Here is a 24022-nt window from a genome sequence, read left to right as displayed (position 1 = left end):
GCTGAGACGGGGTGGGGGTGGGATCTCACCTTGGTTCACAAATAATACAAGCCATACCTACCTGATCATAGAAGAGTTGTCTGTTTTTGCCCATGTCTGTTCTTCTGAGAGAGGGGGGGGGGGGGTGTTAGGTCTTTGCCATTTCTAGTTGCCTTTGCTGACCACAACATGAGCCATAATTGCTATCCACCCGTCTCCAGCTCAGCCATTGGCACAAAAGAGTTATCTCCCCAGTCGGGCGGGAGGTCCTGCCAGGAGGGCTATTCTTGGTAGGAGAAACTCAAGACTCAAAGCCAGAAGCCTTGGGGAGAGGCACGCCTTTGCGTTGCTTTGATCCATCTTGGAGGTTTGCAGAACTGGCCCCAAGCCTTCTGGCTCTCTTTGGCAGAGTTGCCTCACGACTGGGATCGACTGAAGAATTCCTTCGTGTATCCTTATTCCTTATTTTTGGGCAGATGGAACCGGCAATCCCGTTGGGGCTCTAGTCTCTCTCATGTGGAGGGCACATCTTTCCTCAGAAGGGCTCCCGGATGCTCTGTCCAACATTATGGCGCCCATTTGGTTCCTTTGTGTTCGGAGGGCTGTGAACGAAGAAGCAGGCCAGATGGTGGTGGCGGCTAGAGAGCACATGTCATGAGAGATACCTTCAGGGAGGTTGACCAGACATGTGTTGGAGCACATAATTGTGTCCACTGGGCAGCAGTGAAGACAATGAAAAGGCTTCTCTTGGTGGTGCTGCATGCATCAGAACCACAGATGTCTCCAGTGCCAGGTGGCAGGTTGGCGTGGGTGCTCACTTCCTGTAACATGTCTGTAGCCAGAATGAGTGCTGAGTTAAATCACTACTTCATTTTTTTAAAAAAGCATTTTAAAAGTGATTTAAATAAAAAAATAATTTTAAAAAATCAAGTAGTGATTTAAATAAATTTGATTTAAAAAACACATAGATTTTTATCCACCGTCGTGCTGCTTACAGGAGCCGTTTCTGTCAAGTGAGCCCGCTTGTCTCACCACAGTATCATGTTTGTGGGGAGCAGAGACATCAGGAAGCTGAGGGTTTTGAGGCAGTCATGGCATGTCAGATGTTTCCCTTATATAGAAGCACTATAGTTCTGAACTTCTCCAGGCTGCAGCCTTTGTGACTGATGAAAGAAAGATCCCTGTGCTGTTTGGGGAGGCCAGGATGCACAGAGGGTTGGCACTGTGCTTGAGGGAAGCCAGGGCCCTCTTTTTCAGATGAAGGGGCCCTGCCGTGAACCTCAACTGCCAATATAAAACTTTGTTTTAAAAGCTTAGAGAAAGATACAGTTTGTTTTCTCCACTCCCCTGGCTTTTAAGCTTCTTGTAGGGAGAGGTACCAAGCAACTAGCAAAAAGTAACCAAAAAGTTATGCACAGTGACAGCACACTGTTCACGGTAGAACCTCCATGGCACAGTGCAATCTTTGTCAGGTCTTCAGGTCAGGCTGGAGGGAAAAGACAGAAGAGAAAAACCCTGGTCAGGGGCTGCACCCACTGCTGCCCACTGAGCTCAGTGGCTTGGCTGTTTCATGTAAGACAGCTTCCCATGTGCTGCTCATGGAGCTGTCTCTCCGCCCCCCCCCCCCAGCTGTGCTTTGTCACCATTTGCCTTTTGGGGTCAAGGCATCACAGACCCGTTAAGCAGCGCTGGGAAGGGTCTCCCTTTGCCAGCTTATCTCCTTGGCTGCATCAGCCTCTTGAACCCTCTGTTTCCAGTAGCATCATCACTGTAAGGAACGGCAAGGGCAGCTTCAGCAGGAAACACCCTTCTACTTTTCGATGCAGAAGTCTATCCCTGATGTTTCCTTGGTGGTGTACAGAAATAGAAAAGTACATACTTGTTGCTGTTGTTTAGTTTTTAAGTCGTGTCCGACTCTTCGTGACCAGAGCACGCCAGGCCTTCCTGTCTTCCACTGTCTCCAGGAATTGGGTCAAATTCATGTTGGTTGCTTCGGTGACACTGTCCAACTATCTCATCCTCTGTCGTCCCCTTCTCCTCTTGCCTTCACACTTTCCCAAAATCAGGGTCTTTTCCAGGGAATCTTCTCTTCTCATGGGATGGCCAAAGTATTGGAGCCTCAGCTTCAGGATCTGTCCCTTCCAGTGAGTACTCAGGGCACTGTCCAACTATCTCATCCTCTGTCGTCCCCTTCTCCTCTTGCCTTCACACTTTCCTAACATCAGGGTCTGAGGTTAAGAGGTAAATCATTAAAATAGAGTAACAAAAAGAATGTTAAAGACACCAATAGTTTTAAAAAGTTAAAACCTGTTTAAATAACTGATTTTTTTTAAAAAATATAATAAAATAGTAATAACAATGTATTGCATCTCCTAAATGCACTTCTACAAGGTTAAGAGGTTAAAAGCTAACCTAAAAAAGAAGTTTTCCACCTTCCTGTGGAAGAACGGTAAAGAGGGGGCCAACCTGGTCTGACATGGGAGGCAACCCTGGAGGCCTGGAGTAGGCGTCAAAATGCCCTCTCTCGAGTCCTCACTCACTGTGAGTGCAACAGAACTGAGGAAAGACCCTCTCCTGAAGATCTCTGAGATGGGAAGGGTTAGATGGGGAGATTCGGTCCTTCAAGCCATATATGGGTCTCTGTAGGTCATAACCAGCCCTTTGAATTCGGCCCAGAAATGGATCCGCAGCCAGTGGGGCTGTTCTTGCAAGAGAAGGTTACCATCCCTGTAACGGCTCCAGACAGCCGTCTGTCTGCGGTCTTTTGAACCTGCTAAAGTTTCCAAGCCATCTTCCAAGGTAGCCCCACACGGAGCGTGTTGCAGTGATCCAAATGGGATGCAACTAAGGGATGTGTCACCATAGATCTCTGGTCTCTGAAGATGGCAGTCCTGTCGCCTGTCCATCTTCCCTTCTCGTGCCCAGCTGCTGCCCCTTGTTGCTCACAGGGCCTGGTTTCCAGACCCTTTATGGCTGTGTTCCCCTTCCACGGCGCTCTCCTTCACACACCAGTCCCTGGCATGGCACAGAGAGACTGGCCCGTTTTAGTGGTCGTCTTGCTATGTCCCTCTTCTGAGCAGGTATAACACAGCTTCACTGCTCTGTGACCCTCAGAATTAACTTCCCATGCTCTGCTTTGCATTGGTCTGTCTTTCAAGGCAGTTTGGCAAACACAGCCGCTTCCTTGAGGGTGGCTGGAAGGTCTGATCTGAGGAAACCCTCTGGTAGCTTTTCTGATTCAAGAGGCCTTTCTGGGCCCAGTTCAAATGGTTAGTTGTCACCTATAAAATCTTACAGGGGTTGGGACCCCAGGACACTTTAGGATACTTGTCCGGTCACCAAACTGCCCATACCTGAGGCCCTTTGTCTTTTTTTTTTAAACCAAAACGTTTTCTTGTATTTTGAAGCTTTTTTCTGCCAGTCCTAGGAGAAGCTCTGTAGCTCTGCGGTGGAGTCCCAAAGCCACGCTTGCCGAGGGTCTCAGGTGCCGCCCACAGCAGCCTTTCCAGAAAGGAGGCCCCTGGAAGAAAGACTTCCCTACCTGACACCACCGGGGTGTGTGTGTGTGTGTGTGTGTGCGTGCGTGCGTGCGTGCGTGCGTGCGGGGGGGGCGCCTGGTCCTGGTCAGGGCAGGGTCAAGTAGCAGAGGAATAAGAGGGGCCCTTGTTTTGTACTCCATGGTTTAGGTTTTTCTGTTTCAGTTTTTCTTGTCTGCTTAGCATATTGTGCAGAGAGAGCTTTGGGTACTGGATTGCATAAATATTTTTTAAATAAATAAATGAACAAACAAGCTTTTGGTGGACCTGTCTTCTGCTATGGATCTGTCTCATCTTTTTCAAAAGGCCAGCTACGTATATTTTTTTTACCATCATGGTGTCACGTAGTGAATCAGCCGTGCCTTGCTTAAAGTTACCATCCTTTGAACTTTCTGCCCCTCAGTGCCGTTTGGTGAACTAAATTAGGACAGAAGAAGAAAGAATTGTTCTTTTCATTTTCTTTACAGCGTTTGCTAAACAAGACCTCTGTCATGATGCATGTCATAATGCTCACCTACTTTGGTTTTTTTGTTTTTCTAAACCATGAAAGTTGCAGAGCTTTGAGCCGACTGGTGTGCCTTAATCCCCGGTTTGCTTTGTTTACCCTTTCTTGTACTTTTTTCATTGCTGTGATACTTTTTTTAGAGGTGGGGGTAATGCTCTATGGTCAGAACCAGGGTATATAACAGCATGGATCCTAATTGAGGCAGTGTTTGCTGTTTCACTACAAAGACTGAACTGATGATGTAAATGCACTTTCCATAGAGGCCATATAGCTGATTCTGACTCACTCTGTTTCTCTCTCCCTCTCCCTGTGGATAGATTGTCACATGGTTTGCGGGGCGGGGGGGGAAACACAAAAAACCTCACCCCTTCTCTTGGATGCCTCATTTCACATTGATTTGCACTAGAAGCCACCTCCAGTTTCTTACCCTTTTACCCAGCTTGGAACAATCTTTAGGGGCTTTTCCCTCTGACTTTCAAGATGTTACATGTCGAAGTGGCACTCACAGAAGTGTGGCTGCTTTGGCGACTGTGCTGGAGCAGGGGCTGCTCAGGTGCTCATGACCAGATGCTCTTGAGAAAGACTTCTGTGGCAAAGCCAGTCCAAGGTGGTTCCCAAGGTGGAAAGAACCCAGAGATGCTCTTTCAGGGGTGCGCTTGCAGGAAGGGCAGGCCCTGTCCTCAGAGGAGGGTGACGGATCCAGTCCCTCAGCTGCTTGGCACAAAGCCTCCTCGTTGTTCTCCCAAGGGCCGCCCATTCTTCTGAAGGTCCTCTCCAACCCCAGGCAGGCGAAAGAGAACAGGGCAGGCATTGTCTGTGTTGCTAACACGAGTGGCTCTAGAGGGAAGGTCCCCCAATGTGGTCTTTCTGCCCAGCCTCAAACATGACTTTGCACACCAGGAGCGTGGTGGTGGTGGTGGGGTCAGCTGCGGGAGTGGCGCTGCTTGCTGCACCCAAGGACTGCCTCTCTGTATGGCACTTGCAGGAATAAACCTGTTTGGAATGAACACTTGTAGGTGATTGGGGGTGGGTGGTTTTCAATTTACAGGCACTTTCCTGTCGCTGGATTTGGCCAAGTGGATGACACAGTGCTATCTTCTGTGGGACACACTCTGAGATGTCCGGTGTCAGGGTACAGATGAACCTGGGTGGCCCGTGGGGGGGGGATGGTGGAGAACAGGATGTGCTGTTGTATGCCACCTTCTCGGGAAGGATCCTTCCTTCTCTTTCCCAGGCCAGCAGCTGTGCACGAACAGAAAGTGATGGACATGGAAGGACAGCTGCAAAGAGCTTGTTTTGCTGTCCATTTGGGTGTGAAGGCATCATGTAGTAACTGGGGCTGCCAGAAATACTGTAATTAATTTCAATTAATTTAATGTTTTCTATCCTGCCCCCCCCCCCCCCCCGTTTCAGCTTCTGAAGCTCCCTGGGTCACCCTTTTTCCCTGGAAGTTTTTGGAAGCCTTAGGATGGGGGCGTGGGAGACCTTTTCATTGGTCAAAAATTGCCCCTGGTGAGACAGACATCTTTAACTATTGAGGAACTGGGAAAAGACCAACTGCTGATTGACTCAAGGCACGTAAGCTTTTGCTTCTAGCTTTATTTTGGCAGGTGCAGGGTGGATAAAAATAAATGATTTTTTAAAAATGCTTTAAATCATGATTTAAATAAAAACAATTTTTAGTTTAAATTGTCAAAAATCCAGTTTTTAAAAATGTAAATCATGATTTAAATTGTAATTTAAATGGATTTGATTTAAACAAAATCAGCCTGACAGGAGGAGATTCACAACTGAAATACAGTACTTTTCCCAGATCTGGAAGTTTCCATCTCTACCTTTCTTTCATTGAATGCATAAAGAACCCTGATGATGATGGCATTTCTAGAGAAGTTGTTGCTGTGTATTAGGCTGTTATCAATACAGCAGAAAAACGAACAGGGAATTTTTGGTGACTTAAAAACTGGTATGTTTTAATTTATTTGTCCCAAGTCTTCATACATTGCAGTCCTTCTTTCTCTTTATTACATAGCTTTGTTCACCCTTGGGGGGCAGAGGTGCACAAGCCCAAAAGATCATAGGCATGGACATTGTTGTTGTTTAGTCGTTCAGTCGTGTCCGACTCTTCGTGACCCCATGGACCAGAGCACGCCAGGCCCTCCTATCTTCCACTGCCTCCCGTAGTTGTGTCAAATTCATGTTGGTTGCTTCAATGACACTGTCCAACCATCTCATCCTCTGTCGTCCCCTTCTCTTGCCATCACACTTTCCTAACATCAAGATCTTTTCCAAGGAGTCTTCTCTTCTCATGAGATGGCCAAAGTACTGGAGCCTCAGCTTTAGGATCTGTCCTTCCAGTGAGCACTCAGGGTTGATTTCCTTCAAAATGGATTGGTTTGTTCTCCTTGCAGTCCAGGGGACTCTCAAGAGCCTCCTCCAGCACCACAATTCAAAGGCATCAATTCTTCGGTGGTCAGCTTTCTTTATGGTCCAGCTCTCACTTCCATACTTTGCTACTTAAAAAACCATAGCTTTGACTATGTGGACCTTTGTCAGCAAGATGATGTCTCTACTTTTTAAGATGCTGTCAAGGTTTGTCATCGCTTTCCTCCCAAGAAGCAGGCGTCTTTTAATTTCGTGGCTGCTGTCACCATCTGCAGTGATCATGGAGCCCAAGAAAGTAAAATCTGTTACTGCTTCCATATCTTCCCCTTCTATTTCCCAGGAGGTGATGGGACCAGTGGCCATGATCTTAGTTTTTTTGATTTTGAGCTTCAGACCGTTTTTTGCACTCTCCCCTTTCACCCTCATTACAAGGTTCCTTAATTCCCCCTCACTTTCTGCCATCAGAGTGGTAACTGTGATTAGAGAAGGGAGGAGGAAAGGGAACATTTAGGGCTGAGCAGTCCAAAGCAGTGCCGTGAGTTGCTCCAGTTAGATTTACTGTGAAAGATCCTTTTATAGGTCAGCACCAAATGACGTTTTGCCCATCTCTGTGGCCGGCATCTTCAGAGAACAGACTCTGTCCTCTGAAGATGCCGGCCACAGAGATGGGCAAAACGTTAGGAAGAACAACTTTCGGAACACGGCCAAAGAGCCCGAAAAACCCACAACCACCAAAAGGAGCCATACTTCAAAGACAGCACCCAGCTCTTGCGTGTTGAGCCGCCAGCCTTCTTGGCCCCCCCTTTACCGAGCTGCTGGAGTATGGCTCAATAAGAAGCTGACAGCATAGACCAAGATCCAGGTCTATAGAGCCTGTGTCCTAAGCACACTCCTGTCCTGCAGTGAGTCCTGGACCCTTCATGCACGGCAGGAGAAAAAGCTGAATACCTTCCATATGTGTTGCCTCCGACGCATTTTCGGCATCACCTGGCAGGACAAAGTTCCAAATAGAGTAGTCCTAGATGGAGTTGGAATTTTTAGCATGTATACATTACTGAAACAGCAATGTCTACATTGGCTCGGGCATGTTGTAAGAATGGCTGATGGTCTGATTCCAAAGGATCTCCTGTACGGAGAATGAGTGCAGGGAAATCACCCCAGAGGGAGACTACAGCTGCGATACAAGGATATCTGCAAGTAGGATCTGAAGGCCTTGGAAATGGATCTCAGCAGATGAGAAACCCTGACATCTGAATGCTCAGCCTGGAGGCAGGCGTTACATCCCAATTTGAAGAGACCCTCGCCCAGCATGCTTAGGCAAAGAGGCAGTCCCCAAAGCAGCAAAAATCAGGGAGCTAGATGGGGTACAGATTGTATTTGTCCTCAGTGTGAAAGGGATTGTCACTCTTGAATTGGCCTTCTCAGCCACACTAGACGCTGTTCCAAGTCCTCCATGCAGAGCACGATACCATAGTCTCTCAAGACTGAAGGATGCCTATGGAGCAGCCAAGGCTGCCAGATTGCGGTCCCCTTAAATGCTGCCAGGAGTCTCGCTGCCAAGCACAAGGATGCCAGCAGGTGGCCTTGGTGCAAATTGGCATCTGTACCAGGACAGCCCTTAGCAGGAGACAGTGTTCCTGGCTGGTGAGTTATCAATACCTAGTTGTAGGGTTGGCAGGTATTATTTCTAGATACCGATCTAGTTAAAGTGAATCTGCAGGCCAAACCACGGCATGTGGCTGGATGAGCCTCTGTGACTACAGTTCCTCCAGCAACGTGGAAGAACATTTTTGTCCTCATAACACAGTTTCAGAGGAGTGAAGGGGCAGCAGTGTGTAGTGTTCAAGCAGTGGTCTTGGCTGGCACAGATCACGGGGAGTTCTTCTTCCAGAGTTCCTATCATTTTCTGATCATCTGCTAGCCATGTAACTTGGTTGCTGACTCAATGTAGCAGTGAATAATTCTGTATCCTATTTTAAACAAGAGAAGACTCCTTGGAAAAGCCCCTGATGTTGGGAAAGTGTGAAGGCAAGAGGAGAAAGGGGACGACAGGGGATGAGATGGCTGGACAGGGTCATTGAAGCGACCAACATGACTTTGACCCAATTCCGGGAGGCAGTGGAAGGCAGGAGGGCCTGGCGTGCTCTGGTCCATGGGGTCACGAAGAGTCGGACACGAATAAACGACTAAACAACGATGATTTTAAACAAGTGATAGAGCTGTGTGAATTGGGCCTTTGCCTAGTTTATTAACTAAATGTGGGCTTTTTTCCATGAGCGAGGAATTAGATCCCTCCCCCATGCAATTGAACAAAGACTGCAAGAACGATAAAAGCTGCAACACCGCTATGCGTCAAGGAATGTGGTTTATGTATCTTGAGGTTGCATTTTGCCTCATGTAATTTGTTGCATGTAATTGACTTGGTCAGCATAGCTTGCATGATTATTGAATTTTTTTGAAATTAATTTGATTTAAGAAATCATCAGGATTCATTTCATTAGAAGAAGAGAAGGTTTATAAGGGTGTATAAAATTGGAGCAGCCACCTTATTAATTTTAGACATCATTCAACGTTTGTTGGCTGGCTAGGTAGCTCAGTGATTTAGGTATGGTTGGGCATTCGATTCCCCGTTGTGCCTTCCTGGTGAAGAGCAGCCTGTGTGGCCTGGGGCAAGCTGTGCAGTCTCAGGGGATGGGAAACCTCTTGTGTGTATTCTCTACCTGGAAAATCCTGGCAAGGGTCTCCATAGGTTGGTATTGATCTAGCAGCATACAATTAAAGACGTTTGTTTTTGAAAGCATAACTTTTGATTCTCTGAGTCTTTGTTTTCAAATGTACTTGACTAGAGGTTTGGTGTCTTTGCTGCTAATTTAAAATCAAATATTGCTGGTATATTAAAACTTTGGCAGGAGGGGGGATTTCATTTTGATAATCTAAGGTATCAAAAACCACTCTTCTTTTCCAGCTTCCATTGTATTCCTGGGTTACCAGCTGAGTTTTTCTAATGCTGCAAACCACTAATTTCTGTTTGACGCTCATGTGCAGACCTACCTCATCACAGTCTCAGGAACATCCCATAAAGTCATTCTAGGGGTGTCTGGGTATTTTTCTTACCAAAATTAGATATTGGTGTAATTAGCTTTTCCCTGGAGTTCTGCATACTATATGGAGAAGAATTTGGTCCAAAGTCCATAGGAAACATTTGGGGCCATTAGGCAGGAGTCAGATTTCTGATCTTACTGGTGTGTGGCCTGACACTAAGGCAGAACTGGCTGCAGCAGACTTTCATAGATTTACCCATTCCTAAGAGACTACAGTTGAATCAAAATGAGAATAAGAGTCAAACTCAGAACATGGCCAAAGAGCCCAAAAAACCCACAACAACCATTAGATCCCGGCTGTGAAAGCCTTCGCGAATACAAAGAGTCAAATGAGTTTGAATAAAACAAAATTCTGGTACTCATTTGCAAAGGTGGATTTGTTTTAAATAAAAATCGATTTTTAAAATTTATGTTGTGATTTAAATTGATCTTTTTTAAAAATGATTTTTGTCCACCCTGCTCATATGCCATAGAATCATAGAATCACAGAATTGTACAACTGGATAGATATTTGAGTCCATATCCTCCTCCAGTACCTCCAGAAATCCACAGGGGAAAACAATTCCTGATAGGAAGGATACCAGTCTCTGCTTGAAACCCTCTTAAGAAGGGAAAGTTCATTGCCTTTGCAAATGGTCCTTCATTGTTGTGGCATTCATACTGTCAAGAAATTCTAAAAGCAAACCCAACAAGAAATAAAGATGGGAGGCAGCAAAAAAAGGCCAATGTGGAGATCCCCAAAACAAAGCAAAACAAAAAGACATGTATAGCAAGTGGAAAGATTGCTAGGTCACCAAGGAAGAGTACAGACAAGTAGCAAGGAAATACAGTGGTGCCTCGCTTAACGGGTGCCCCGTTTAACGACGAATCCGCATAGCGACTATTTTTTTGCGATCGTTTTTACGATCACATTGTGATGGTTTTAATGCTAAAAAATCGCTTTGCGATGATTTATTTTATTTATTTATTTATTTATTTATTTATTTTATATCCCGCCTATCTAATCAACCAAGATTACTCTAGGCGGCTTACAACAATAAACAACAACAATACGGTTAAATAAATCATACAATGGAAAAATTACGACAAGATGAGAGAAAACTAAGAAGAAAAAGGAAGGGTGATATGATTTCCCAACAACTGATTGGTGGTTCCAAAATGGCTGCCGGGTTAAAAAAATGGCCACCCGCTGTGCTTTTGCCCGGATTCCTTGCTTACCGGGCAGCGAAAATGGCAGCCATATGGAGGATTTTCGCTTAAAGGTAAGTTTTAAGCCCATAAGAGCGCACTGAAGGGGTTTCAATGCATTCCTATGGGCTTTTTAAATCCACATAGCGACGAAATTGCTTTGCAGTGATTTTTGCTGCACGGACTATCTTCGCTATGCGGGGCACCACTGTACAGTAAGTGCAAAGCAAACGACAAAGAAAAGAAATAGTGGCACAGCTACTCAATGGAGATGAAAAATGATGCTTAATTCCTATTTTAGCTCAATCTTTTTCCATAGGACAGACAGTGAAGTTCCAGACAAGTGGGAAGTGCAAGTGGAGAGGACGGAATTGCAGCTGGAGATTGATAAACAAATATTGTAGTCAAGGAATGTCTTACCACCTTGAACAAGTTCAAATCTCCAGGGCTGGATGAACTGCATCTGAGAGTACTGAAAGAATTGGCTGAATTGGCAACAATAGATAGATTTAGATTTGGCATCCTTCAGTCTGAAGACACGATGGGAACGTGCTCTGAATGGAGGACTTGGAACAGCGTCTAGTGTGGCTGAGAAGGCCAGTTGGAGTGTGACAATCCTTTCCACACTGAAGACAAATCCAGTCTGTCCCCTGTCGAGCTCCCTGATTTTGCTGCTTTCATGACTGCCTCTTTGCCTTGGCCTGCTGGATGAGGGTCTCTTCAAATTGCGAGAGGCCATGATGCACCTCCTGCCTCCAGGCTGAACGCTCAGATGTCAGGGTTTCCCATCTGTTGAGGTCTATTCCTAAGGCCTTCAGATCCCGCTTGCAGATCTCCTTGTATCGCAGCCGTGGTCTCCCTCTGGGGCGCTTTCCCTTCACTAATTCTCCATACAGGAGATATTTTGGAATCCGACCATCAGCCATTCTCACGACGTGCCCAAGCCAATGTAGACGTTCCTGTTTCAGTAATTTGTACATGCTAAAAATTCCAGCTTGTTCTAGGACTACTCAATTTGGAACTTTGTCCTGCAAGGTGATACAAAAAATGTGTCGGAGACAATGCATATGGAATGTGTTCAGCTTCCTCTCCTGCTGTGCACAAAGGGTCCAGGACTCACTGCAGGACAGGAGTGTGGTCAGGACACAGGCTCTATAGACCTGGATCTTGGTATGTGTTGTCAGCTTCTTATTGAGCCATACTCTCTTGGTGAGTCTAGAGAACATGGTAGCCGCTTTGCCAATGCGTTTATCCAGCTCGACATCTAGAGAGAGAGTGTCAGTGATTGTTGAGCCAAGGTACACGAGATAATGAACAACCTCCAGTTCTTGCGTGGGGATGGTAATAGAGGGAGGTGAGTCCACGCCCTGGCCTGTGGCTCTGGCGTGACATGGCCACTGGCTGTGGGCTCTGAACTTCAAGCACCCGCTTCCCTGTGAACGTGGCCACTGCTTTGAAGTGGTTCTGCTGTTGGAGCGGAGGGAGTGGATTCTGTGCCAGTCCCAGACTTCGAACTGGGTTTACAGTTCTAGGGAATGTCATTTCCTCTCCCGGAAAGTGGGCATCCGAATCTGCGGCTGCTTTAGGGTTTCACTGGGAACACAGACTCCACCAGGTTGGGAGCCTTTGCGGCTCTGGACCTCCCCTGCCGGCGCTGCCGCCCTCAGCCAAACGGCCGGTGCTCCCAGCTCACAGGCCATAGTGGGCAAAAGAGAGTGACTGAGAGTCAGGAGGATTGGTCTGGGAAGCCTGTGGGCTTTAACCGGAAGCCTAGTGGGGCTGAGATGCAGTCGAATTTCCCACCCTGTGTTTCAGAAGTGGCCCTTGCAGGCGATCTAAAGCAGCAGTTAGAAGAGGGAGGTGAACTGAGACCACTCGATGATGGGTGCTTATGGCCCCTGGAGCGGTCGCTCCCTGGGTGTTTTTGTTAGGGTTTAAGGGTGGAGCACCTGCCAAAATCTTCCTTTCTTTGTAAATCAGCAATCGTAGGAGGACATGCTGCACCAGAGAAGTGCTGGAGTCATACTGAACATGCAGCAAGAGCAGCAGTTCGAAAAATCTGTCCGTAATCTACAGTTAATCTATAGTTGCATGCATATCGGCAGTCGCCATATGGGTATCACAGCCTCCATCCAGAATATCTTTCCACAGCTTTCTCCAAGTAAATCTGTGGCCCTTTGTGTAATCGATAGAGGGAAGACCAAACACCAGGAAAGCATCTCTGACACTTCCGTAACATAGAGCCCCCCGTAAGGGCAAAAGGATCATTAAAGCGATCATAGAGAACGAGGACTTAGAGGTTAAGGGACCTTCCCGTCCAAGCCACGAGCGTCGGGCGCCACCAGAGTCGACCGATTGTGGGCAGGGCCTCTTCAAGGCTGGGTGAGATGGGGCATCCAGAGTTCAGAACGACTCTGCCTGCTGGGGGCAGAGGACTGGACCGATCCCGGCACCCATTCCTTTTCTCAGCCTGTGCCTGGGAAGGCTGTCTTGTGTAGTGGTTGGGTCTGCCTTGGATGGAGGGATGGAGAGAAGCCTTGCTTTTGGTGGTGGTGGCGGCGGTGGTGGTGCCGCCACGTGCAAGAAGGTTTTTTTTAATTTTTATTTTTTTATATAAGGGATGACAGAAAGGAAAAGGGAATTGGAATTGATGAGGAAGAGGGGAGACAATAACATATTTCCATCCATTCTGTACCTATTGCCATATCAAGATTTTAAGTTATTCTATTTACTCTTTTCTGCCTTCTGGATTGAGTTCTCATTTCAATATATGCTATTCTTCAGTTGCCTGTTGATTCAGTCCACTTGTTAAATAGATCCCATCTTTCTGTTGCCTTTTGCAAACGTGCAAGAAGGTCTGATGGGGCTTGGACCCCCAGCTCCCTCCGAGGAAGAGGACGGCACCCAGGCTGTCCTTGGAGATCACCCTGCTCTGCCCCTCCTGCTTTTCTAAAATGAGGGGAGAGCCTGAGGTTGGGGAGTAGGAGAAGCCCAGCAGCCTCTTCCCCCCATGTTGTTTCCACTGGAGCCCTTGGCCGGCTGGGTGGGTTGGAGTTGGGGGATTGGGGGGGGGGGCTTGCACTGCCTAAGCCTGCTGAGGGTGGGAGGCCTTCCCGCTGCAGGCGTGTGCTGGACTGTGTGCGTCCTGCCTGGACCGGGAGCCTTTGGAGCTCGCTCTCCTCCTCCCGAGTCCATCTCCCCGCCGCTGCCTCCTCCTCTTCCTCCTCCTCCTCCTGCTGCTGCCTCTGCTGCCACGGACTGCTTCTGCTCCCCCCTGCCGTCGTCGGTGGCAGCGGGCAATCCTCCTCTCCTCTCCTTAACCCCTGCCCTCCCTGTGGGTTTGTTCTGGCCACTGGCTGTGGCCAGTGTGTTGCGATGCCGCTTGTGGGAAGGGAAGTCTCCAGGGCTTCTGATGCCAACATGGTGGCTTGTCTCTTCCTCTGCAGGCAGCGGAGATGGCCAGGGCCAAATACTCCAGCGCTTCCCAGAGAAGGACTGGGAGGATAACCCCTTCCCTCAGGGCATCGAACTGGTGAGTCGGCAGCTGGCCTTTTGCGTGTGTGTGTGTGTGTGTGTGTGTGTGTGTGTGTGTGTGCGCGCGCGCGTGCGTGCGTGCGTGCGTGCGTGCGTGCGTGCGTGCGTGTGCTCACGAGACAAGAGGTATGGCGTTTTCTGCTGCTTCTCTTCCTGTTCCCACAGAGAGAGAGCGAGAGAGTTTGGGCCTCCGGCTTGGCCCGTTACACCTGCAAATGTTCTGTTTTGCCTTTCCCTTTCCTCCTGAGATCCCTCCAGGGCCAGGAGAAGCAGGGGAGTCCCTTATCTGACCAGGCCCTCAGGAGGAGCCCCGTGTAGGAGCTCTGGGCTACTGGGATCTCCAGTGCTTTGGAAGTGCCTTGGTAGTTCTGCAGGGGTGGGGGCCCAAAGCCCCCAGAGGGCCCGACGCCAGGGAATGTCCCTGAAGGCCTGCTCAATTCCTCCCCTTTCCTCTCTGACCTCCAGTTCTTTGCACCATGCCCCCCCCCCCAGACCCTCTTGCCGATGGCAGCTCTGGGCTACCCTGCCTGCCTGCCTGCCTGCCTTGTGTTTGCCTGGCTCCCCCTTGGCATCGAGGAAAGGGACAGGCAGGGACTTGGGCAGGGAATCCGGAGTGGGGAGGGGGCTCCTCAGGGGCCTGCTGCAGGTGGGGATGCAGGCCTGCTTGGCTCAAGGGGGGGCCCTTCTCGCCGGTTGCCTTGCAGTTCTGCCAGCCCAGCGGGTGGGAGCTCTTCAGTGAGAGAAGCCCTCCCACCTTCTTCATCGCAGTCCTGACCGACATCAACTCAGAGCGTCATTACTGCGCCTGCTTCACCTTTTGGGAGGCCCTCGAGAGGACCCAGGTAACGGGAGTGGCCTTTCCTGGGACGTCCGCCCTTCCCGGGAGACTAGGTGCTGCATGGAACGAGGCCGGGGACCCCCCCCCCCCGTCCTAGGGGACATGGCTTTGCCCTTCCTCGCCCCCACGGGCCTGCCCCCTTCCTGTCACACGCTGGCTTCTCTCTCACGGATTTTTCTCTTGGCAGCTTCAGAACCGTTTGAAGAAGGAGGAGGAGGAAGGGCAGGAAGAGGAGGAGGAGGAGGATGTCTCGGCTGCCCTCCAGCCTACTCAGTTTTTTGCCCCCAAGAGTCTGGTGCTTGTGTCTCGACTGGACCATGCTGAGGTTTTCCGGGTAAGGGGTGTAGAAGAATTAGGGGAGGATCTCTAGAGAAGCCTCTGCCTGAGCGTCTGGTGTTTCGGTGAGAAGCAGGGAAGTGTCGGGTCCCCCCACTGCTCGGCCTCCTGGGCCCAGCTGCCAGATCTCTAGCATCTTTACAGCGGTGATGCCAAGGGCCTGAAAGGTGCAGGTTGTCCAGAACGGCCCCTTGAGGTTTATGGAACACGAAGGGCGGGGCTGCCCGGGACCCCCCTCCCCTCGGCTGTGCAACTCGGAACCCCTTGGAGGGCAAGCAAGCGCTGGGCAGGAGTGGAAGAAAAGGCAGAGGCTGGAAAAGCATTCTAGGTTTCCCTTTCCTTTCACACAGAAGCGATGGCCAAAGGAAGGGTAGAGCTAGCTTGCACTTGCCAGGGAGGCGGCTGGGGGTTTGGAGAGAAGGGAAGGGAGGTCCTTCTGCGCCCTCGCTTTGCTTTAACAGGGACCCAGAGTGGGTCAGAGTGTCTGGCAGTGAAGAGCGCTTTCCTTGAGAAAGCGAGGCGCCTGGTGATGGCTGGCTCCAAAGGCTCGGCGTTCTGCGGAAGCCGAATCCCTGCCGGACCTTCCTTTCTCTTTTGGAGGGGCAGGGGGGGCGGGGGGACAGCCACCTGCTGCTGCTGCTGCTGCTGCCGTTCCTGAGTGACGAGAGGGCTCCGTAGAATCACAGCCTGCCTTGTTCGTCCGGCAGAACTGCCTGGGACTGATCTACACCATCTACGTGGATGGACTGGGCACCTCCTTGGAGACCGTCATTGGAAACCTCCTGACCTGCACCATCCCCATCACAGGGGGGGCCCAGGTGGGTGCCTCCTTCTCTTCCCACCTCTGTCGTGGATGGGCACAAGCATGGCAGGGGCTCCAGGTGCCCTGTGGGTGCAGGCAGTGGCAAAGGGGCCTTAACCCCTCCCCGCCCTGCCCTGCCCTGCGCTTTGAGGTCTCTCAACTGGCATTGCTCTCAGATGGAGAGGCTGGAGGTGCTGACCAGGAATTGGGAGGCTGCAAAGATAGTTCACTCTTGCAGGCAGGAGAAGAGTGCTGCGGCCTTGCTCATGGGCCTGATCCACCCAGAAAGGGGCGCCACCCCCCTTTTTTCTCTGCTTCTCCTGCCTTTCCCCAAGGCCTTCACCAAAGGGCCGTGAAGTGGGGCGGGGAGGGGAAGGGTCGGCTCTTTCCAGCAGCAGCATGGAATCTCGTCCCAGAGAATGGCCGGGCTGGTGTTCCGCCACCTGGCCCATATCTTCAGCCCTGAGATGTTTGGGTAAGGCATCCTGAGTCCATTCTGAGTGCAGCTAGACAGGCGCCCTGTGGGTGGGGGGCGTTGGAGCATCTGCCCAGCCGCCGGGGAGGCCCTCAGAACACTTTTCCTGCTTTGTGGATCCTCTCGTCTGTCCGCCGGCCCGCCTGCAAGCAGGCAGGTAAGGCCCGCTCTCGCGCATGTTTTGTGGCGTCTCCAAGCCTCCCGATTGTCTTGTGCTCTTTGGCTGCCTGGTGAGCTTGTCGCTCCCCCCGCCCCCTTGCTTGGCCCTGTGCCTGTGCGGCTGCCCTGTGTGCCTCTCTTAATTGACTGTGCTGTTGTTTCTGTCTGTCTCTACCTCAGCCTGACCTGGAGGACGAAGGAGCGGTATGCACCACTTTTCTCTCCTCGGGGCTCCCTCCTTCCGTGGGATGAGGAGGAGGAAGAGGCTTTGTGTGGGGGGCTTGAGAGGCTTCTGTTTGTCCCTGCCCAGAGTGACCGGTGTGCAGCTCTCCATCCCCCTTGGTGGTGTATGTTTGTCTCTGTGTGTGTGTTTGTGTGTGTGCATGTGTGTAAGAGAGAGAGAGAGAGAGAGAGAGAGAATGGAAGGCAGGAAGAAAGGAAGGAAGAAAGGAAGAGAGAGGCAGGGGCATCTTGTGTTTGAGGCTAAAGAGAGGACCCATGGCCCTCCCAGCCCACAGGCAGCCCCAGTTTCTCATCCAGGCTCTCCTGGGGGTGCTGGGGGGGGTCCAGCCGTGTGCCTTGAGGAGGTCCGGGCCTTCCACCTCCTGCGGCCATGCTCAGAAGGACCCCAGTGCCTTGGGGATGCGTTTGTCTGCCTGAGTTGAGTCTTCTTCAAGCAGTGGCAGATTAGCGTGTTGCCAGACCTTGGGGATCAAGGGTCTGTTAGTCAGCCGTTGCCTCAGAAACTTCTCCCCTGGAGCCCTGCAGCTCTGTCCAGAGGAGGGACAAAGGGCGTGTGGCCAGGGCACCCCTCCCAGGGCCGGCCTCCCCTCCCCTTGATCCTCCTGGGCTGAATCCTGGCCGTGGGGCTTGTTGCTTCTCTCTTGCAGAGGACCATCTCCCTGGGGGCCGGGGACAGGCAGGTGATCCAGACACCCATCAACGATTCTCTGCCCATTAGCAACTGCAGTGTGGCACTTCTCTTCCGACAGCTTGGTGAGGCCCCAGCTTTTTGAAGGTCCCTTTCTGGCCTAGCCTCCCCCCCCACGCACGCGCGCGTGCGCGCGCGCGCACACACACACACACACACACACACACACACACACACACACACACACACACACACACACACACACACACACACACACACACACACACACACACACACACACACACACACACACACACACTTACTTCTCTGGCTCTCGAAGGCAAGCCCCAGGGGACGCCTGCCGGGCTGCTCTCAAGGAGTCCCTTGCCCGGTCGGGGGAGAGGGAGGCCCAAGGCTTCTTGCTCCCTGGGCAAAGAGAGGGGGAGGCGGGTGGTGGGTTGGGTGGTGCAGGTGGCCGTCGGCTCCCGGAGGCGGCCAGCCTGGGCCTTCTCATCGCCTCCCGTCTTTCCAGGCATCACCAACGTGCTGTGCCTCTTCTGTGCCGCCCTGACCGAGCACAAGATCCTGTTTCTGTCCAGCAGCTACCAGAGGCTGACGGACGCCTGCCGGGCTCTGCTTGCCCTCATGTTCCCACTGAAGTACAGGTGAGCGGTGTGTGTGTGTGTGTGTGTGGGGGGCTTACCCACTTCTGTCTGGGTGGCCTCTTCCCGAGCAGGAACTCTGCACCAGTCTCTGGCATTTGCTTGCACCAGGGAGAGAGTCCAGAGCAGTGAGATGGAGTACCTACCCGCCGGGGTGGGGGTGGGGGCGGTGGCACAGGGAAGGGATGGGCGGAGGGCCCCCTTCCTTCAGAGACTGTCTCTCTTGCTTCCAGCTTCACTTACGTGCCCATCCTCCCAGCTCAGCTGCTGGAGGTCCTTAGCACCCCTACCCCTTTCATCATTGGGGTCAGCTCTGCCTTCCAGTCGGAAACGCAAGAACTGGTAAGTCCAAGGGTCATTTGGGCATGGTGCATGTATGCGTGCCATGTTGAACCTCTGGGCTTGAAAGGAGGTGCAAGGGCAGGGTATGGGTCCGGGTTGGGAAGGAGCGGCGGGTGGACCTCTTGCTGCCCGATGCTGGTTTCTTCCCTCGCGGATGTTCAAGTAGCGGCCTTGCTCTTTCCAGCTGGATGTGATCATTGCAGACCTGGATGGCGGGACGGTCACCATCCCTGAGTGCATACATATCTCTCTGCTGCCTGAACCGCTCCTTCATCAGACGCGCCAAGCCCTCTCTATGGTAAGTGCTAAACCCCTCGACCCCACAAAACAAGCTTAAATGTCACGGCCGGCAAAGGGAAGCGAGAGCATCAGGAGAGAACCCGTGCAGGTGGCCTGGCGAAGATGGGGATTTGTGGCCACGCGTGCCTTGTGGCTTTGCCCACGTTCGTTGTCCGTGAATTGGGCTTCTTGAACGCCTCGGGTGTTTCTTAATGAGTAGCAGAGGGGCCGGCCAGGCCTGCGTGGCTGCTTCTGCCCCCTTCCAGAAATGTTCCAGTTCAGAGGATACACGAGATATACTGTATTTTTAAAAAATCCAATTTAAATGTTTAGACCCTGATGTTTTTATTTATATTACTATATTTTTAGAAATCATGAATTTTTATCCACCCTGATCAATATTCCGTGATGATTTATTTCTTCCAAGTGCTTTGAGAGCAGGTTTCACTTCACTGTTTATTCACCCTAGGCATACTTTTCAGAGGACTCTGTCATCTTTCTATCTTATCCATGTAGTTCTTTGGTGTATTGTTTCTACTTTCTCTTTATTTTATCATGGCTGGCTAATATGTTCCCCTGTTGTTTTTCCAGCATCTTTAGTCTAGCTTTGACTTCTCATTGATTTCTTGGATCTTCTGAAAGAGATCTCTTGTTTTTTCTCTCTCTTACATTGGCATCCTCTTTGTAGCCAAGTGTTTGAGGAAGTGTGAGAGCTAGCTTACAAATCTGTGATTTGCAGTTGGTGTGAAGAGCTGTTCCTCCTTGGAGGCACAAAAACCATTTATCCTCAGTGCCCTGTGCTGCTCCTTCAGCTGGGCCATTGGAGCTGGTCCTGAAAGGGCAGCGGACATGGCACCCAAGACCCTCTCTAGCTGGCTGAAGCCTTGCATCCTGGCAGACTCTCCCGGCTGCCAGAACGCAGTGGCTGTGGGGTGCCCGTGGGGCGCCTGCATCCCGGAGCTGTTCACGGTGCGTGGCTTTCAGGGTGATCCTCGTGGCCTGCCTCCCCAGCTTCGCGGGGATGGAGCAGGCAGCTAGGAAAGAGCTGTGGCATGGGGAAAAGATTGTCTGCCCCATGGCCATGTGCAGCAATGAACCGGGGGGGAGGGGTCCAGCTAAACAGATGGGGCATGAGAAGACTTCTGTGTGCCGCCATAAGGAGGGGGTTGGGCGTGGGGGGTTAGAAGCCCACTGAGCCTTTCTGGCTTCTCAGGCTGAGGGAGAACTAGACTGGGGATGATTCAAACCGTTCCCTGCTTATGGAAAACTAGATTCCTGGGGAGGAAACTCTGGCTGCTGGCTCATGGAGTGTTCGCTACATGAGAACCTGGCAAAGATGTTTGTGTGTGTGTGTGTGGGGGGGGGACAGGAGCCCCTTTCCAGCTGAGTGGCTTTTGGCCTTGTCTGCCTGCCCACCTGTGCAGGTCCTGGACCCCGAGCTGGAGATTGCAGACCTGGCCTTTCCCCCGTCCACGATCTCGGCTTCTTCCCTCAAGATGCAGGTAAAGGGGGCCAGTCGGAGAGAGAGAGAGACGGGGGGGGTAGGCAGGGCGTGGGGTGGGGGGCTGGTCGGGAGCAGCCTCTCTTGGCTCTTGGCCCTGAGCTGTTCCTGGGGGCTGAAGGGGAGAGAACGGGAGCTGGTAGGGGGCAAAGCTAGGCCATCCCTGGCAGCCCTTGTGGGAGAGGGTCCCAGCCAAGCATTGGGAAACGGGTGGGAAGAAGAGGTGGGGGAGGGAGGGGGGAGGGGTGGTGGTCTTTCTCTCTTGAAAGCTCTGTCCACCTGTCCAGACGCCTTCAGGGAGGGGTAGCAGGGGTAGTTTTGCGTTTGGCCAAGGAGCTCCAGTTTTGCCATGGCCCCCGGGGTCTGTCTGTCTCTCCCCGACTCCAGTTGGTCAGGCCTTCTGCAGCCCTGAGCTGCCGGCACAGCTTAAAAGAAGAGCGTGGGGTTCCTTGAGCAATGCAGCGGCCGCGGTTGGGACCCTTGGAGCCTGCCTGTCACTCGGGGGCCTGGCGTGGCGCGGTCCCCTTGCCTGACTTGCCCTCCCTTTCTCTGCCTCCCTTTGTCGACGGCAGGACAAGGAGATCCGGGCTGTCTTTCTCCGCTTGTTTGCCCAGCTGCTCCAGGGCTACCGCTGGTGCCTGCACACCATCCGCATCCACCCGGAGCCCGTCATTCGCTTCCACAAGGTGTGCCGTGGGAACCGGAGGGTGTGGGCAGGGGGGGGGAGCTGCTGGCCCAGGGGGCAGGCAGACTGGCAGACGCAGGAGGCAGGCAGGCTGGCAGGCAGCGCTTGTCCCTGCTGTGTGGCCAGGAGGCTGACCCTTTGCTTGGGGCTGCTGGCAGCGCTTCAGAGACTGGCACTGCAGCCCCAAAGGGTAAAAGGAAAAACGGTATCAGGAGAGGAATCTGCTGTCCCAGCCAGCAACCCATGTCTGGCCAGAGAGAAGCTGCCCGCCGGAGGCTGGATTTCACCATCCTCCAGTGAGTCAGGACCTCCGACTGGTGCTCTCTTCCCCTCTGCCCCTGCATGGAATCTGGAGTCTTCAGCGAAGTTCCCGTCTCCAGTCCCCAACCACCCACCTGGGGGGGAGGAGAGGAGGGATGGAAGGATGGAGGAGCTAGGCCGGTGAATGTGCGATATTAGGGTTAAAAAAAGGGGGAAGCTGGACTCCAGGAGGCGGCAAATGTAATCCTTTTTCCCCCCAGTATAAAATGCCTCGTGCTATCCGCCTTCTTCAAGGACGTGTTTATCAGTTAGGGTTCTTTTGCTGTGACCATCGCGCCACTGAATCCCTTCTGGTTCCCTGGGGCCCACGGGGGAAGGGGGGCGGGATGATGGCTGGGTGGCCTTGCTGAGGCGGGTCTCGTTGTCCTCCCTCCAGGCAGCCTTCCTTGGGCAGCGGGGGCTGGTCGACGACGACTTCCTCCCCAGGGTGCTGGAGGGGATGGCCTTCGCTGGCTTCGTGACAGAGCGGGGGCCGCCCTACCGGGACATGGACTTGTTTGATGAGGTGAGCGGGGGGGGTGTGACGGCGACGGCCCTGGCCACCGGAGGAGCCCTGGCTGCGTCCTTGCCTCCCTGTCTGCTTCATCCCTGCTTTCCTTCCTTCCTTCCCTCCTGCTTAGCTGGTGGCCAATGAGGCAAAGCGGATGCAAGCGGACGAGGGGAGCAAGGCCCGGGTCCTGCGCCACATCAAGGAGCTAGCGGAGCAGCTGTACAAAAACGTGTGTGTCAACGCGGGCGCTCCACCAAGAGTCTCGGGGGAATGATCCTCCGGGAGATGAAAATCTGGGCAAGATGCCTTTGGAGAGTCTCCTTCCGGTTCTGGCTCCCAAGGGGATTGGGCATAAGCATTGCCTCCCAGCTGGCCATGGGGGCTTAGTTGGGCTGCCCCCCCTGGGGAAAACAAGTCCCTCTCCTCCTCCTCCTCCTCCTCCTCCTCCTGTCCAGCCCCGCAGAGGAGAAGGCCAAGGGACTTTTCTGCCAGGGCTGCCCTGAGTAGGCTTTCAGCCGGCATGTGCCCACCGCAGGAGATCCCTGTCAGTGAGATGGTGCAATAGGGGAGGGAGGGAGGCTGCTATGGTTTGGTCACTCTTGTCACCACTGAGGAACTGCTTCCAGTGGGCAGCCATTCGTGGTCCTGCATCAGTATGGAAGGGGGAGGGATCCCTGTTGCAGGGATCTGCAGGGATCTCTCCCCCCCCCCAAAAAAGCTCTTCAGAAGTCTGGGATCTGCCCTGTGGGTGGAGGAGGGGTGTGTTCTCTGTCACTGCAGAGAACAAGGCTAGACCCGGAGGTTCGAAGGGCCGGAAGGTGGGCTGCTATGGGCTTTCTCGTGGCGGAGGGTTCGGTTGGCGGAGGAACCGGCGGCCTGGTAGGGAAGGCAGCCCCCTCGGCTGGCGAGAGTGAAGCGGAGGTGGAGGAGAGCCTTGCAGGTGGCTGGGGCCGCATCCTGTGCCTCAGAGCCTTTGTCGGGTCGGGGGTGGGGGGGACCCTTGGAGGGGGGGCCCCGTTCTGCTCTTTGATTCTGCCCGTGACTCTGCTGCTCCAGGAGAACCCCTACCCGGCCGTGACCATGCACAAGGTGCAGAAGCCCACGGAAGGCTGCCACCTGCGCCTGCACCAGCGGCCTTTCCCCCGCCTGGACGAGGGCACCGTCCAGTGGATTGTGGACCAGGCAACGGCCAAGCTGCAGACGGCGCCCCCTGCTGTCAAGGTGGAGAAGAAGTGCATGGTGCCCTCTGGGCCCCCCCTAGGTACGTGCCGTGTGCCGTGCACTTCGCCCCAGTGTGGCCCCCATTGTGAGTGACGTACATTGTAGTTTGGCTCCGGAAGGGGGGTCAGAATGGAGGCTGGTGGGCCGGCAACCGTGGTGGAGGAGGGGGCCTCCCAGGGCCCCCCAGAGGAGGTGGCCTGCTTGTGGGGAGGTTTGAGGGTCAGCGTGCCTGCTTTGGGCTCCATCCTTCTGGTCCTGGCCTTCTCTGGGACTTCTTGCCTTGGCCGCCTCTTCCAGAGGCCAAAGGAGCCCAAATCTCTCCTCCCACTCCCCTGCCCCCATAGAGTGAGTGAGTATGTGGGGGGGGGTGTGGGCAGCCTGGCATGGGGCGTCTCTGCAGCAGCTCCCCACAGGAGGAGGAGGAGGAGGAGGAGGAGGAGGAGGAGGGAGAGGGTCTTTCCTGGAGGACCAGTGAAGGCAAGACAGGGTGGGGGTGGGGGTGGGGGTGGGGGGCACCTGCTTTTCTGTCAGCAGTGGCCCGAGACTCTCCCCTTGCCCTACCTCCAGAGACCCTCCTGGAGCGCAGCGGCCTGGTGTTGGCCAACAGTGCCCGTCGGCTGGAGGTGGTCCGGAGCTGCATTGCGTACGTCTTCGAGAGCAAGATGCTGGAGGCCAAAAGGGTGAGAGACCTTGGGATCCTTTGGGCCAGGCGGTCGTGGAGGCCGGGGTTGGGCAGGGGCACATTGCCTCGTGCCTTTTGTGCGTGGAAACAGGCCGAGAAGCTCCGAGGGGTCCAGGCAGAGCGGGCCAGATCC

The 24022-nt window shown here is 52.8% G+C and overlaps 1 protein-coding gene across 1 annotated transcript in view; it reads left to right on the top strand.

The window, feature by feature from the left end:
- SBF1 (SET binding factor 1) overlaps window positions 1-24022 on the top strand; it is a 47624-nt gene that overhangs the window by 5578 nt on the left and 18024 nt on the right. Inside the window, 14 exon segments of the mRNA XM_073002325.2 lie at window positions 14138-14223; window positions 14930-15067; window positions 15251-15397; window positions 16107-16217; window positions 17726-17831; window positions 18239-18371; window positions 18602-18710; window positions 18895-19008; window positions 20414-20491; window positions 21063-21176; window positions 21873-22001; window positions 22117-22215; window positions 23043-23247; window positions 23775-23887. Of these exon segments, the coding sequence (XP_072858426.2) occupies window positions 14138-14223; window positions 14930-15067; window positions 15251-15397; window positions 16107-16217; window positions 17726-17831; window positions 18239-18371; window positions 18602-18710; window positions 18895-19008; window positions 20414-20491; window positions 21063-21176; window positions 21873-22001; window positions 22117-22215; window positions 23043-23247; window positions 23775-23887 (1682 nt within the window).

This window comes from Pogona vitticeps, chromosome 5, assembly GCF_051106095.1.
Source record: "Pogona vitticeps strain Pit_001003342236 chromosome 5, PviZW2.1, whole genome shotgun sequence".
In the NCBI taxonomy this organism is placed as follows: Eukaryota; Metazoa; Chordata; class Lepidosauria; order Squamata; family Agamidae; genus Pogona; species Pogona vitticeps.
This window is presented reverse-complemented; position numbering and strand designations above follow the sequence as displayed.